General features: G+C 46.0%; 2 protein-coding genes across 3 annotated transcripts; both read right to left on the reverse strand.

Moving 5' to 3' along the window:
* Window positions 1-162: 162 nt before the first annotated feature.
* LOC6598149 (carboxypeptidase D) lies at window positions 163-11744 on the reverse strand. The gene is made up of 9 exons (XM_002023450.2): window positions 11002-11744; window positions 9415-9650; window positions 8865-9344; window positions 8673-8773; window positions 6153-6270; window positions 4708-6034; window positions 4162-4385; window positions 2853-4096; window positions 163-2792 (listed from the first exon to the last, which is right to left on the reverse strand). The coding sequence occupies exons 1-9, from the start codon at window positions 11452-11454 to the stop codon at window positions 2608-2610; spliced, it is 4368 nt and encodes a 1455-aa protein (XP_002023486.1). The 5' UTR covers window positions 11455-11744; the 3' UTR covers window positions 163-2607.
* Window positions 11745-11769: 25 nt separating this feature from the next.
* On the reverse strand, window positions 11770-16469 carry LOC6598148 (carboxypeptidase D). Of its 2 annotated transcripts, XM_026990422.1 has the most exons (3): window positions 16319-16469; window positions 15624-16260; window positions 11770-11888 (listed from the first exon to the last, which is right to left on the reverse strand). In XM_026990422.1, the coding sequence occupies exons 2-3, from the start codon at window positions 16104-16106 to the stop codon at window positions 11790-11792; spliced, it is 582 nt and encodes a 193-aa protein (XP_026846223.1). In that variant the 5' UTR covers window positions 16107-16260; window positions 16319-16469; the 3' UTR covers window positions 11770-11789. The 2 variants fall into 2 exon arrangements, with proteins under 2 accessions (XP_026846223.1, XP_026846222.1); XM_026990421.1 differs by having other exon boundaries at window positions 15624-16469.
* Between the last annotated feature and the right edge of the window lie 727 nt (window positions 16470-17196).

A 17196-nucleotide genomic window follows, 5' to 3' on the forward strand; every position in this document is an offset into this window, starting at 1 on the left:
CTCTCCATGGGAGTGTTCTGCGTGCGCATCGCCGCTATGAAGTGCCATGTGATTCATCTGATCAGGAACCCCAACGACCAATATCAGCTACAGCTAGCTAACACATCTGTGTTGATTCCGATTTTGGTGCGGACTATGCGTAGAGGTCGGCACATTGTAGGCTTTGTAGGTACTTTATGCTTTTATTCAGAGAATTTCTTACATAGCTATAATTGCCATTATTTTGGATATGTATACGATAGAAGTACATACAATACAATATAGTATAATCATATAAGTAAATGCTGCACCTTAGGGAATGTACGCATACTCGTACAATCTTCTCGCCATATTCTCGTAATATTGCTCTTTCCATTGATTTCTACTCGTACTTGCTTTGTCTGTGTGTGCTCTATACTCGTTAAAGTAGTATTTAAGATCGTGCAGTGCCACAGCTATATATATATATATATATGTATATGTTTATGTATATATATGTATATCTATGCTTTTATCTGTATATTATATTTGCATTTGGTTTTGTTAACATTGTGGGGCTTATGTATACAATATATCATATCGATAAGGTAGGGGTATCAAGGCAATTGTTTTAAAAGCTGTTAACTGTTCTGTTCCGTACGCTCTGTTACTTTTTAAAGGGAATTTCTATTTATAGACGGATCATTTATTGAAGCTAGAAAGACCAGCTAGATCAGGTCGTATCTGGTGTATACAGTGCGTAGGACAAGCAAAATGAGATTTAAACAGTTTCTGGATCAAATGGAATATCTTGAAGTGATCAGCATAGGACAAAGGAAAAATATAGGCATAGTTTAAATAATCGAATAGTTTAATTAAAGCTCAATCCTCGCATGGGGCCAAATATGTTCTATAGGTTCCATAGGATGCATGAATTCACAATTAAAACGAATTTCAGATTAAATTTAGTTAGCTAAACGATTAAATATAGTGGCCATCAAATCTTACAAAAATCGAAATACAAAATTTACGTATCGGTTCCAAAGAACCTGTTCACAATCACAATTGTCCAACTCTCATATTGCTGTGAAACGCACTGCACACTGAAGGCGTATCTTTTAGTCGCTGGAATGTGTTTGGCAGGCACCGAATAATATATGTTATGTACATCTTCAAAATATACATTTGAACTATTTCGCTAGATTCGTGTCTTCTTTTGCTGCTATTTTAAAATTGCGTCTTCTCTACTCTGGTTAGAATTGCATAAGTAGTTCTCAGTCTTAAGTTAAGTTGCGATTATGATTACAATTACGATTAGGGGTTTCTTCGGAACATTGCGGCGCTGGGAGGGGGGCATTGAGAGATTCGCCAATTCGCATTGGTCACATTTTCTATTTAAAGCTGGGCATTGCAGGCGCATTGTGATGCGAATATAATTACAAACATTTTACTAACAATAAATCGCAAGCGGCCAAGAATACATTTCCATAAATTATGTATATCGAATAATTATTAGTTACATTTACAGCACATACATATGTAAGCCATATACTACATACGAGTGCATACATCTAAACACCCATCTTTAACCTGTCATATGTATAGTGCAAATGGGTGATAAATATGCAGCTACAGCTGCGGTCTCAATAAGAGTGTGTGTTTCTTTGAAGGTCTTAAATGAAAGGAAGGGCATCTAAATTAAAATCAAACTCAGCTGCGGCGTTGTCCAGTCATTTGTCATTTTCTAAGTCTCTTTTTTATAGTATTACTCGTCTAAGCATCTCTGGATAAATAGTTTGTTTCTAATATACATATCATACTTAATTTTCAATTAAGATTGATTCTTTTTCAGAATCGTTTTAGTCACGGGACTACAACAGATAAGAGCGTCTTACTAAAGTGGATGTTCGTGGAAAAATGCGTACATTGGCTAAGATTTTTCCATCTATATAAGTCCAATTCAATGAATTATGAATTAACTAAGAAATACTAAGAAGCGTAATGCCTCATCGCGGTCCAAATGGTATAGCTTATATAGACGGTAAGCTCTTAGCCAATGTACGCCAAAATTTTGAAAATGATTTAGAATTACATTCTACTATTACCTATACTAGTATCGAAAAATCTATAAGAGATAGAAGTTTTTACGCACTGTTCAATTGTATTCAATACACGTGAATTATCTGTGAGTGAGTGTAAGTGAAAGAGTATTAGTGAAAAAAAACTAGACTTTTAAAAACTGTACGCTGGCGCTACCATATTTGAAAGTTACATTCCTTTTAAGTGTTAAAAGATAGTGATAGTGTAGTGAGGCTACAGAATTCTCAACGTGGAATTATACTCTGCAAAAGTCTACGCAAACTCCAGGCGTTTCTGAATGTCATGAATTCTTGAGCCTAATATATCATCAATTAGTATAAAAGAACATTTTCTCTTTTATGCAACCTTTTGAGAACTGGCTGGCACTACTATTACGTTGACCGCAGCTGTATATAAATTAAATTAAAAAAAAGAGCAATGCCTTGCTTGGATTTTTCTTGAAAACGTTTTGAATCACAGTTTTGTTGTGTGGTGTCTGCTGTTGCTACTGTTGTGGGTGGTCTGGATCGGGACCAGGGGGTTGAGGATCACGAGAAGGTGGACATGTCCTTAGTGGCGGCGCGGTTTGCCGTGCTGGTGCAACATGACGATCTCATCGCCGCTGTCATCGGCCACATCGAACTCGGGCTCCATGCGCGGCCCATCCTCGTCGTCGTCCTCGTCATCCTCCTCGTCCGTGTGCAGAATCCGCTCCAGGTTCTCCTCATCGAAGTACGGCTGAATGGTCATGCCACCTGAAAGAAGCAACATTCAGATTTAGAGCCAAAATGGAGGAAAATTTCGTAGGAACCCACGCTTGATAGGAGAACGGAACAGCTCTGTTTCACCGTCATCGCCCGCATCGTCCTCTTCCAGGTCGAAGTGTTCCTTGGTCTTCTGCGGCAGCAGCGAGAAGTTGTAATACGGCTTGTTGCCCCGGTGACGCCGGTAGAACCAGAACTGAGCGCACAACACGCACACAACCACGCCAACGATGATCATCACGCTGGCGAAGATGATGAAGAGGAAGCGCGGCAGGCCGAACACATGCTCGTTGAACTTCAGATGGAAGACGACATTCTCCGTGGGCAGTCCACCCTGTGCCAGGTGCAGCTGCCTCGTGGCCTCGAAGTGGCGCGGTGCCTCCACTTTGAGGCTCACTGTGCCCAGGGGCACGGCGGACAGGCGGTATTCGCCCAGGCTGTTGGTGAAGTTGCGTAGGCGCTCGAGCCCAGCGGGAGCGATGACGGATACTTTGGCATTGCGAATGGGATGGTTGCTCTCGTCCAGCACGACGCCGACAATGCTCGTCGTGAACTTGGAGCCGACACCCGTCACGGAATGAGCCTGACTATTGCTGGGCAGCTCCTCGACCTCGCCGCGTATGAGGGTGAATGGGTGCAGGCGAATGGCGCCCAGGTCGACCAGCTGGCCCTGCTGCACCTCCGCCTTGATCACCTGCGACGCGTAGTTGGGGGCTGTCACCTCCAGACCGTACAGCCCTCTGGGCAGCATAAGCTGGAAGCGCGCCGCATTCCGGGTCACATTGTACACCATCTGGTGCTCCTGCAGGCGCACAAAGGCCTCGCGCAGCGGCTGCCCCTCATCGTTGTGCACAAGGCCAGTGACTCCCGTCTGGACGAGGCCCAGGAAGTTCTTGATCTTGTCGATGTTCTTGCGCCACACGGAGGCGATCTGCTTGTGGGCGGGCATCCGGCAGCACGACACGCCCAGTGTGTACATGGGCAGGTTGTACATCTTGTAGAGGAGGTTCGTCAGCCGATCGCTGGTCTCGCGGTGCCGCTGCCTGGTGGCCGAGGCGCTACACTGCAGCGGCGAGTAGTTGAACTCCGTGCGCTGGATGCTGTGGGCGAACTTTTCCAGGATGGAGTCGCCGTGCGGGAAGTCCAGCTCGGAGCTGCCCGCACTGAAGGTGAGCATCAGGTCGAAGCGCTCGCTGTGCAAGAACTGCAGCAGCATGTCGCGGCCCGGCTCCGTTTCGGGACTCAGCAAGCGCTCGGCCAGCTCGTCGCCCAGCACAGGATCGCACACAGAGGAGCTGTAAGAGATGCAGAGTTAGCTTAAGCTCAGATGGGGTTCAGTCTGAGGCCACGCCACGCTCACTTGGTGTTGTACAGGTGAAAGACCTTCGGGAACTTCTGCGTCTGCGGCAGGAAGTAAATGACACTGCGCTGGAGCAGCTGCATCACGGTGGCGTCCTGCAGCTTGTAGCCCTCCACCAGATGACGGATGAGATTCAGCATGAGCTCCCTGCCCAATGGCGCAGCTGTGTCGAACATGGAGCTAACCACCAGCAGCTTGTACTTGTGCTCCTCGGGCTCACCAATCTGTGGCGGAAAGAGAGTGATTCATCATAATAATGCCGATTCCTATGTTAGATATTGGATATATAGTCATTGGCTACGATATCTCCCAAAGAAAAGTAGAATTTCTCTATCGGACGCTTGTAAGTATACTATATCCGACTGATTCGTATACTATATCTACTATATACTATCGAGATCTCCATAGCTTTCTAACTGGGCGACTCCTGGCCATAGCAGGACTCCTATGGACAGACGGAGCTAATTGGATCAGCCACAGTAAGAAGCCTTCTATTGAAATTATATTAAGGAAAGGAGAGTCCCGTTTGTGGAGAGGTACACTTACATCGGAGGTCATCTTCAGGTAGTTGAAGTATCGACTGAACTCGTTGTCCGCATAGCCGAAGCTCGCGATCTGTCCGTTCTGGTTCTCCAGCTCCTCCAGGCGAGAGTGGATCTCGGCATTCGTGTGGTAGCGGGTGTTCACCACGTTCTCTATGATGCGGAAGTCGTTGGCCGAGGCCCAGTGCTGGGGGTCATCGGGCATGAGGGTCACGTCCAGGCGCATATTGAAGGGTTCTGATGACGGCACCTCCACTTCCACGCGCAGCGGTGCATAGTTATCTCCCAGGACGGTGACGTTGTGCTGGCCGGGCAGTGCGAGCTTCCAGTAGTCGCCGAACGTCTGGCTAAAACTGGAGTGATTGGCTCCGTCCAGGCGGACGACAGCACCGGCAATCGGCGTGCCGATGGTGCTGTGCACAAGGCCGTGGATGCCGTGGTGCACCTGTTCGATGAACTGGATTAACGGCTCGCGGTTTTCGTGCCAGAACTGTGGCAGCTCCCGGGCCAGAGGGTACTTGTCGCAGCCCATCTCGATCGTCAGCTCCAGGCAGCCGGCGCGCACATAGTTCCAGTCCTGCATGCCCCCGGTCACGCTGTACCACTGGGCCCCGTTGGTGATGCCGTCGGGGAAGTGCTCGTCCTGGAAGAGTTCGCACGGCTTTCCCAGGTGCATGGTGGGGTGGGCTTGCGCATAGACCGCCGCCAGGTGCCGGAACAGGGCGTTGTCCTCGGTGGGATTCAGCTTGCGGCCATTGATGCTAGCGTCGCGCAGGCGCGAGTACCGATCGTTGAAGTCGTTCTCGTTGTCATCGAACGGATAGTTGGCCACCAGTGAGCCGCCGTGCAGATTCGCCGAGAGCACGAACGGCAGTGACAGAGTCCAGTTCATGACCGCCGCCACCTCCGGCTCGGTGACCTTGTTGAACTTGTCGGTGCCGTACTGGTCCGGAAAGTTGCGATTCAGATCGATATTGTGGGCATTGTCGCGTCCCAAGCGGCTCATGCGGTCGCCCTCGCGCGACACCTCATACCCGTCTGGGTTCATGCTGTACAGGAAGTGCATCCGCGTGCCGTTCACCAGACGGGTGACCCGCTCGTCGTTGCCATACCGCTCCAGCAGGTACTTGCTGAGCAGCAGCAGCATCTCCTTGCCGACCACCTCGTTGCCGTGCATATTGGCCACGTACTTGAACTCGGGCACGCCGGGCACATGCGATCCTGGCGTAGCGAACAGCTCCAGCACCCACAGATCCCTGCCCTGGACACTCTTCCCGATGCTGTAGAGCCGCGTCAGCGAGGGATAGCTGTCCGCTAGTTGCCTCAGGTAGCTGCAAAGGATTGGATCGGCACGGAATGGAATGGAATCGATTCGAATCGAATGGGTTGGGTTCTCGGCTCCAGATGGACTCCGAGATGCCGAGCCCAAGCCAAGCGTGGACTACTCACCTCTCCATGGACGTATAGTTGTGGTGCTCGAAGACGGTGTGGGTAAGGAAGCCGTCGAACTGCTCCTTCCTTGCCTCCGGCGGCTCAGCGCGTTCCACCTTCACCTTCCGGAAGTTGCCTACGGATGTGGATTTGGACATGGATTAGGGACATGTTCAAGTATATCTGTGTGTGCAAGTGTGCAAGTTTATATATGTAAGATTAGCCATGCCAGAGTATGAGGATGGGAATGAGGATTGCGGTTGCGGTTGGGGTTGGGACAGAGAGTTAGCCACAAGTCGGTGCAATGGAAAGCTGTTGGGAGTGCGTCTAAGAGGCGAAAGCAGATGCAGATGCATAATTTCGTTCGTTTATTTTCGTTTTGTCATAGTTTTCACATTTATTAAGAATAAAATCCAAGTAAAATGCCAAACAAATGCTCAATCCTTCGTCATCGGATGTGCCCTTACATACATATATTCAACACATACATATATCTACACATTCCTTCCACCACTTCCTCCAACTACAATCTTTTTGGCACACTCAAACAGAAATTGCAATTCCCTTAAAAAGTGAATGTTTCATTCCTTTAATTTCGTTTCGTTCCGCGCCGACTAGGTACTTAAGTTGATTATTCAATTAAAATTTCATTAGAGTTCATTAAAATAATTTCCATCTACTTTCAGCAAACATCTTTGACAGGCAGAGAGGATCACGTAGATCATAAGGAGAATCATACGAAAAGAATCGCGAAACAGGAAACGAAAAAAATAATTATTTAATGAACCAAAATTTCTGTGAGGGTTCGCAATGTGGTGTGTGTGGGGTGGGGGTGAATGGAGGTGAAAATAAAACACACCAAAGCTAAAATCCACATTTTATTCTGCCTTTGCCAAGAATCACCCGATCAAACCGTTTAAATCTCATTCCCATTATAAGTATACTCGAATATATATGTATATATATATAGTATGTACTATAGGCGATAGTTTTGTTGTGCGGCTGGATTTTTCCATTCGTTATTATCCACCCACACATGCTCGTATAATAGACAGATAGATCATAATGCATAGAGTATGTATTGTAGTAATTTTCTCTACGTTTCACCTGCGATAGAATTAACCATCCATCATCTTTCGTGTATACACCTAATCGTGTATATATATATGTATATATGGATATTAATAGACAGATAGATTAATCGTATAATGGATAGATCTTTCTTTTATATATATATATATATAGATAGCTGTATGGTTTGGGAAATTGTAATTACCCTCATACACACTTAATCGAATATATATATATATTATAATTTTTGTTGTTTTGGAACAAGACCATTTCGTTTCCTACAATGGTAATATTTTACCATTATGTGTTGTTTTCGCTATATTTCGTGTACATACGATTTATTATATGTTGTGTATTATGGGGCTGGTTTTTTTAATTCTCATTGTACACATCGTACTCGTATATATATCTATGTATAAATTATAATGCATTGAAATCTGTTGTTGAACAAGTCCTTTTCGTTCACATACAATCGATATTGATATTATGTATGTGAAGAGATATCTCAATAAAGTTTTCATAGTATATGCATAGGTTTTAGGTATATGCTTTGATCGTCGCTTCCTCGTGCATTCTCTACAGTGCACCATAATATGTTTTGTATATATGTAGGTACGGGATATGGGCAGGAGTAGGAGCAGGAGAACTGATCCATATAAAATCGTTCGTCCTCCTTTGTTTTTGTGGATAGGGTCATTCGATGACCTCAAGTGGGTTGATTTCTTTACAAGTTCCTAAGTACAATTCGCTTATTTGATTAATTTTATTGCATCCTTGTTTTTGTGTTGTCGTTTTTTTTAAATTCTTTTTTGGTTTCGTTTTGTTCTTGACTGCTTGTTTTTGTTTTCTTATATACAAATCAAATCGGGTTTTCGGAAGTATAATCAATCAGTGCGTGTGTGTGTGTGCATATGTGTGTGTGTGTGTGCGGTGCAGGAAAAATGAACGAAACATAATATGACAGTGGCGCAAAACAAAGAGATTCCAGGATGAAGCCAAAGAGAAACAGAATACCCCATGGAATGCAGTGCAAAATATACATAAATCCTTGGGGGATCTCCGAGATCTCCTAGCTCGATTCGGTAAAAACACCATTTATATTTAGAGCAGCCAACGAATCGAACTTGGGCCAAGAGAAGCGCCCAAGTCAAATACATACATACATACATAAATGAAAGTGCTTTGCTGTGTTTTCGAGATACAGTTTGGATACGGACAGTAGGTAGTAGAGCGCTTAGAGCGGTGCATATAAAGAGAGAGCAGGACTACTAGGTGCTGGGTTGATCAGGGGGGCATTCATGGACAATTGATGCATTGATATCGGTTCAAATGACTGGCTAGCATGTACATATGCATATTAGACGGGGGGATAGCTGTCGCTGGTGCTGGCGGTGACTGGGCATTCCTCACCGCCACGCCGCATGAGAGAGTTCTAGAAAAAATAGGGACTGTATAAACTGCTAATACCATCAAAGTTCGTCTCGACGGGCAGCAGCTTGAAGTCCAGCCGCAGAGCCTCCAAGTTGTCGTTGGTAACGCGCACCTCTTGCGGGGCACTGGTCTGGTACCTGGAGTTTGGATGGAGACAGAGGGAAACGAAATCAGTACGGGAGCTGGAAAGGGAACCACAGGGAAAGGGAAAAAGGGGCAGCCACTCACCCAAAGGCAGCCGCATGCACGCTGTACAGGCCGGGCGTGAGCAGGCGCCAGTACTCGCCACGCTTCGAGGTGCGAATGGGCTTTTCGTCCAGGCCGGCCACAATAATGTTCGCATCACCGATGGGATAGCCATTGGCGTCCTGCACCAGGCCCTTGATGCCGATGTGGGCTTGCTTCAGCAGCTGCATCAGCGAACCTTTGTTGCGCTGCCACTCTGCGGGTAGGGTGCTGGCAGGCGGATACTTGCAGCAGGAGAGCTCGATGGTCAGCTCGAAGCAGTTGCTGAAGGCGTAGTTGAAGTCCTGCATGCCGCCGGAGAGCTCGTACCAGTTGGCGCCGTTTGTGATGCCTCCGGCAAAGGAGTCGTTGCAGTTGCTGCCCTTCCGCATGATCGGATGGTTGTCCGAGTAGGCGTGCGCCAGCTGCTTGAAAACGCGGTCATCCGGGGTCAGGCTCTCCTCGCAGCACTCATTGTGCGCTCTAAAAGAGGAGAGGGATGTGTGATGAAAACTGGAATCTCACCCACGATGAGATCAAACCCGAAACCTACATGGAGTTGTCGTAGGGATAGCTGGCCACCACGGCTCCGCCATGGAAGTTGGCCGAGAGCACGAACGGCTTGCTGATTATCCAGTTGGCTAGGGCGGCCGTCTCCGGCTGGCGGGACTGCGCGTGCAGCTGGTGGACATGGGGCTCCTCCAGACGGTCGGGGAAGTCGCGGTTAAGATCGATGCCCGCCGCATTGCCACGCCCCACATAATTGGGCAGCGATTCGCAGTTGCCCTCCTGTAAATTGTGGAGAAGGGGGGGGAAGAGGGGCAATATTAGCATAGGCGTGGATTTCTCTTTCATATCTGTTTCTCAATCTCACTCTCGCTCTTTCTCTCTCTCCTCTGTGTCTTGATTGTCATTCAGGTCAGTCCTGACCGAAATATTGCACTGCTTGGCATGTCTGTCAGGTGGGTCGGGGCTCTCTCTGATTACACCATTCACCCACGCACCCATCGGAGAGAGAGTCATAATCGATATTCGATAACGATGTTGCGCAATCGAATAACACGCTAATTATCAAATCAGAACGCAGCTATTTCCCCCGCCCTCCCCTCACTATACAGCTTATAAACTGGAGCAGCTGCTGCACGATCTGATTGAACGCACATGAACCGAGCGAGCAAAAGGCGATCGGGGAGGACTGATGGATGGATTGGAGTGAAGCCTCCTCCATTGCATAATCAACAAATTACACATATCATTTAATGGACATATTAAATGGCAAATGTCATTAGCATGTTCAGCCAGAATGGAAATTATGTACTACCCCAGTCACGCCACAGATCACCGATCACACATACACGTGGGTTATCCGTTCCACTGTGCAAGAAAGCAGAGACACATTGTTACATACATGCATACATACAAACAGATACACATATGCAAGTTCAGAAAGTTTCAACTCCAATTAAGAATGAATAGGGGGAAGAGGGACAGGTGGTAACTCTATGCAGGTGACTCTCGCTCTCTCGAACTCAAGGAAGAAGCTGGAACAGTTATTTGCTAAACCAGCGAGGAATAAGCTTCTGCTCAACGAATAACAGAGCTTTTTCTCTTCCTATCTGTCTTTGAGTCAACATTCTGAATGAATTTAAATTTCCCGTGTATCTACGCACTAACCGAAACCTTTGCTAAATCATTCCATACGTTCCAGAAACGGTAAAATGATCCATAAGCAACAACCAAAAGCAAACTATACATTGCTTTGCAGAAGATAATGATAACCATTATCTATGCATGTTGGCGAACGTGGGTGTGTGCAATATGTCAACAGTTGTGAATATTCAGGCGTGGCAGTGGGCGGAGAGAGAGACGGCGGTAAAGGGATTGCGCTTGGGCCTAGCGCAATCGGATAAAAAGTGCGAATTTAACGACAGCACAGAGAGAGAGAGAGAGAGAGAGATGACTTCTTCCGCCTCTCTCACCCCGACACCCCCGCAAACTTTAAACCACACTCTCTCTGCCTCTTTGTATTCTGAAATTTCACAATTATTGATTTTTCCCAGCGACCGAAAGAGACTCGTACACAGTGGCAGTATGTATGCAAACAGGTGACCCGCCCGCGCGTACTGTAGAGCGAACGTACCTGGGACAGAGCATAGCCATCGGGATTCATGGTGGGCATTAGATAGATGTCCGTGGAGTTCATCAGCTGGCCCACATCCGTGATGCGGTCGTAGTTGCCTAACAGGTACTGAGCCAGATAGACGAGCAGCTGCCGTCCCACCGTCTCGTCGCCGTGCATATTGGCAATGTACTTGACGGGCGGCGTGAGCAGATTGCGCTGCCGCGTATTCTTCGAGATCTGCAGCACAACCAGGTTGCGGCCCTCCAGGGATCGGCCCAGATAGTGAACGCGAGCCTGCTCTGGATAGGCCTTCTCCAGGCCCGCAAACAGATCCTCCAGCTGCTCCTGGCTGGTGTAGTGGGGCTGCTGCAGGAAGCTCTCCTCCTCTTTGATGATGTAGCCCCGTCCTCTGGGCACCAGCTGGGCGACCATGGCCAAAGCCAGGCCAGTCACAATCCACTGTACCAGCATCTTCTTTGGACTCGCCTCCACTTCTACGGCAGTCTTCCCGTCTTCGCAGCCGCTACGGGGGGATGACCTCAATTGCTGGTTATCACGGGCGTGCAAATTGAACGCTGGATGCTCCAGATAAAGTTCTTATTTGGTTTTCTTCTGCTTTTTCGGGGGGAGACCTCCGCCCGCGCGTCCTCGTCTTGGTCGTCTGGGGGGGTCGGCGTCGTCGTCGTTGTCGTTGTCCGTTCCGTCGTCGGGTGGTCGGTGCAGCTCAGCTTCGAAAAATGAACTGCTTGAAAATTTGCTGCGTTGATTGGCCTTAAGCGCCCATGGGGCTGCTGTCGCTGTGCCTGTTACCGCTCCTCTGCCAGCGTCGACGCCAGCACACTCGGCTGAGAGCAGCGCAAAGCAAAGCGCGCGCTAATTGCAGGGAAATTACACGCCACAGAGAGCTTGAGAGCCGAATGTTTTTTTTAGTTTTCCTTCTTCTGCCGTTATATATGTATATGTATTTTCCACAGTTTTCTGATACCGTGTCACGAACCGTTGTTGTTATTTGAGTGTAAATTAATAGTTTGTCGTCGCTTTCGGATTCAATAATGATTATTATTGTTTCATTTGAGTGTTGAATAGCGTTGCCAGACGAAAGCCGAGGCGCCGGCGCGTGTGAGAGCGCAGTCGCCGCCAAGCCACAGCAGAGAGAGAGAGAGAGAGTGTGCGCACGAGAGAAAGATGGTGAAGACAAGGCGGAGAGAGAGAGAGACAGTCAAATTTGCGTCGCACGTCAGCGAAAAGGATATTTTTAGCATGAAATCAATAACTCTCTTTTGACGTCACAGCCAGCCAGACCGCCCATTGCCAGTGTCCCTGGCGTGGGTTCAAACGCCCACGCACACACACGGCACATACATTTGTACATATTTCCATATGCCCCTTCCTTATCGATAAACAAAATTCCCCGGGCCATTAAGGCCGTCTTTATCAGTAGAGCGCAATTTCAGGGAAATTTATATTCCCACTGAGTGAATGGGATCGGTGACAGTGGAGGGCGGCGGTGATAGCGGGCAAAAAGCTTCTCTATTTCAAGCTTCTCTCCCAATCACGCAGCAATACCACATTGTTGGCACTTCTTCTTGGCACAGCTGGAATTAACACCGAGGCCTGCATGCTCTACGATAATTAATCCGTTTCAATTCCATTCGGATGTCAATCGAAAAATTTGTGAAAATAGGGTAGATTCCACAAGGTAATCCTTTTTTCAATCATTGAAAAAGCTACTAATCAATACCGTATCCATGACATTTAGACATCGATGGAGAATAACATACATATGTACATACATAATCAAGTATTTTCCATCAGGAATCAGGAACTCTTATCTAACCAGATACAATTTAAAGAATAATCAAAATTTGTATGCTAAAAAAAATATGTTCTTTCTAGTGGATCTATTAGAATCCATCAACATCTTCAACTATTATACTTTTTATGGAACGATCAAATTTAACCTTTTATGCAATTAAAAGTAAGGATCGTTTGGAGCATCTTTTTTTTATGGAAATTTACAGAATTCTTACAATATCGAAGAAAGAAACATGTATAAGTTCTTGCATCACATGGTTCTAGATATTCACATTTTTAGAAATATAAAAAAACTGCATCAAACAGAAATCGACAAACTACTCGTAAATTCGCGTGGCTCTCGCTGGAGGAATAGTAGCAGCGGACACAGACATAAGCGCAATCACAACGACGACGAACCGGTTGCATTTACTTGTAAAGTGTCTCAATTGCAGGAAAATGAAATGAACTAAACCAAAACCAAAGCGAAAACAACACATCGCCCATACGCCGCGGCGTCAACGGTGGCATACTGCCGTATAGCTGTTGTTGTTGTGACATCTAACCAGTTTCTTTAAAGGTAATTGCACGGGCTGCCTCCCTTGCGGGCTGCTCCCACAGTTACGGCCGCTGTGTTGCAATTGCAACACAATGACGTCAGCGGCCGGGGCTGGCCTTAAATCTATCCACCAGATTATTGGAGGGGCAGGCCGTAAAACTGTCACCCACACCCAACATCCACATCGAAGCACTTGGCATACATGTTTGTTTAACAACAGTCTAATCTAATCAGACACGAAAATTGCCACCACTCGAGGTGTCCGCCCGAAATACCTATTGCTCTTTGGATTAACTAAAATTAGTTGAAAATCTGATAAAACATTGAAATATCCCTTAATACCCTGTGGCCCACGGTACACACATACATATTTACATCTAAAGTTTTTTCAATATGACGCAGTTTGAAGCTTACTCTGAGCAGCAATAAAGCTCAACAGAGAAGAGAGTGGACACGCGCATAGGGAGAGATTGAGAGGGTGAGAGGGAGAGAGGTGTGAGGTGTTCAGCCGGCAGACAGCTGATAATCATAACTGTTTACTATGTCCGACTTATCGTAGAGTAAAAAGGTATATTTCATTCGTGAAGATCAATGTTTGCCACCCTATAGCGCCATAAATATTTATATATGGACATATATTTTTTACGAGCATTCGATCTGCTAGCTATGAAAATTTCTCAGTCTGTGGGAGCTTCTGGATTCAAGAACCATGTAACCAAAATCCACAGGGTATTGGGTATTTCCCAGTCGCTTTTACTTGCTGCCTATTCTCTTGGTCTGCTCGCTCTCCGCTCTTCACGAGCTGATCTTGAACTTTCCAAGTTTGTAAAGCTCTCGCGTCCGCCTCGTTTTCACAGAAAATGCCATGATACTTGCAGCACAACAGCAAGGAGGGATACAAATATATAAATACATCGATTTTATTTACGTACGTAATCTCCTTAATTATATTGACAATTGTTCGCTACAGGGATTCACAGCAGAGTTAATGCAATGAAAAGAGAGCCAACAGAGTCAGGGGAATTTTCAATATTTTGTGTGTTGATGCGAATACATACTATGGGAATAAACAGTGTATGGCGGAAATGTGCTAGCACAGACTAAACAATTACCAAGCTGTTGCGGCACCAGAAATTTGTTCTATTGCGGGGTTTTTCCTGATGCCCTTTAATGCGCTTTAATGTACCCCGTCATGTGGAAGCGATGGAAGCAGTTGGGTGCAAGGACGTCCCCCCGCTGAACTAGGGAAAAGGAAAACAACAGAGATAAAGCTTCCCTGCATGTACATATGTATATTTATGTATCCCTATTAGATACATATGTACATATGTATAAAAAAGGTTTGGGTCGCCGCGATCGTTCCGATATTTGACTCACTAGCGAAGCGATACCTTTAATTTAAGGAATTCAAACACAAACCAACTTAAAAAATTAACATCACTTCAAAATGACTGAAAACAGTCATTTAATAGAGCATTTTCTGAAATATACTGTCCAGTGTCCTCAATATTCTTCACATGAACCCAACACACCAAGACCCTGAACAATTATAGGAATAATCTAAGAGTGTTACAATTTATCTAGGGAAAACCACTTCAGAATCAATGATGCCCGCTTTCAGGAACTCCCATTTGATCCACAACAGATTTCTTAAATTTAATTTTGTTGTTAGCTTAATTAAGTGTTTTCCTACCCCTGTACATTAGCCCCACAATAACCACCACTTGACTCAATTGAAGAGCTTTAAAATGAAGATCACTCGTAAAGCAGAAGCCCAAACACTTGGGATTAGACATTCAGAGGGCCATCGAGTGGAGAGTACCAGAGAGTAATGATGGACCAGTGTTCAGATAATATCAGACGAAACTTTCAGATGCTAATAGCCAGATCACAACTGACTTGAACCAGAAAAACTGGGTCACCTATGGTACTATAGTACAGGAAGGGGAGCGGATTTCATATAGATAGAAACAGTCTCTGGCTTTCCACTACAGATTCCAAACGCAGCGGGGCAGAGGAACAAAGCACATCGGAAACCAAAGAGACAGAGAGAGATACAAAGAGAGAGAGAGAGAGAGAGAGAGAGGTGGGGAGTGTTGATTCATGGATTGATCTGGGGTGGAGTCGGGGTAACAATTTATCCGATTTACATTCACTTTTCGCTATTGTTATAATGCTCCCCACAGCTGTTTTGGCTTTGAAAGCGGATTGTGGTACAAGCAACTTTCTTCTAGAACTACCCATAGATGGGCACGGGGACGAGACGGGGGTTCGTAGTATGACTCACCTGGGCGAGGGCAAATCCATCCGGATTGCAGCTGGGTAGAAAATGAATTTCTGTGGTGTTGAGCAGCCGTTGGACCTGGTCGTCGGTCTCATAGCTGCTGGCCAGATACTCGGCCATATACAGGACAATCTGACGACCCAGGGTCTCGTCGCCCCGAATGTTGGCCACCAGCTTGACCATGGGCCGCAGCAGATCCCCGCTCTTGTCGTTCGCCGGTGGGGCGTTTAGCGCTAGGGCATGCAGTGGCCTGCCCTGCAAGGAGCGACCGACTTTGTAGGCCTGGGCCAACTGGGGATAGTCCTTGGCCAACTGGCCAAACAGAGCTCCAATCTCATCGTTGTCCAGATAGTGGGGATGAGCCAGAAAGCTCTCGGTCTCCTCGATCACCTGAACCGCAGCACTCTCGCTGTACTCTGCGGGGGCGGGGGCCGGCGAGCCAGCGACGAGGGCCAGGCACGCAATCACAAAAACGCCAACGCGCATATTATCTGCTATCTGGAGAGCAGATCGATCCGATCTAGACCCGCCGATGCGGACACGTAAGCAGCAACAACAAGCGGGGGCGCAGGCGCAGACGATGGAGAGACGCTGGATGAGGTGCTGCTGCACCTGTGGCTCGCTTTCTGCTAACAGCTTTCTTTGATATGCAAATTATTGCCAATATTTCACTCTAACACAGAAAATAGCACACAAACCAGAACAGACACGGAACAACAACTTGTTCTGCAGGTGCTTTTGCCCTGCTGGCGGATGATTCGTTTGCCGCGCTGTCACTGCACCAAAACTCCAAAATCACACGCCACAAAATGACTGAACGCCCGAGGAGCAAAACATATTATCTACAAACAATAATTTTTGTACTATATATTAATAATTTACACATATACACATTCAAAACACAAACTACGCGAACGCAACCAGTGTGACCGCGGATTTATCGTTAAAATATACCGTCCGAACCTCGGAAATATACCGAAGCATACTGTCTCATTTAAAAAATAGACCGTAAATATACCTACGAATTCACGTTCTATTTTACATATTCCTCGTTTTTGATCTTCCGTGGAATATTACTAGCTATATAGCACATTTAGCCATGCCCAGACAGTTTTATACGATTGATGAATCACTTCTATACTTAATTGGCAAGTTTTTAGTCCTTGCTTTTATTTTATTTTAACTAAAACAGGGTTTAAACAAAATAGTTCAACAAAAAAACAGTCGCAATGTTGCTGATATTTGAAGACATGATTTGTATACCCTATTTCGTTAATTTTATATGAAGATGAAACGTAATTTATAAAGACCTTTTCTCAAATTGATATTCTTTAGACATATTCAAGTACATTATTAGTATCTTGTGTATATTTATTTCGATCCTGATACCTACGGAGCCTTGGATGACAAATTTGAATTATTTTAATTATTCAAATATATATCGGTATTTATTTGAATAGGGTATGAATCGGTAATAACCGGTTGACAACAATGATTACCGGCAACATTAATTGTCATACCCTAGGGAAAGGATGTTATAGAATTGAGAAAATGTTTGACCGATTGACCGAATCCT

Source organism: Drosophila persimilis, unplaced genomic scaffold, assembly GCF_003286085.1.
Source record: "Drosophila persimilis strain 14011-0111.01,24,50 unplaced genomic scaffold, DperRS2 tig00000579-arrow-pilon, whole genome shotgun sequence".
In the NCBI taxonomy this organism is placed as follows: Eukaryota; Metazoa; Arthropoda; class Insecta; order Diptera; family Drosophilidae; genus Drosophila; species Drosophila persimilis.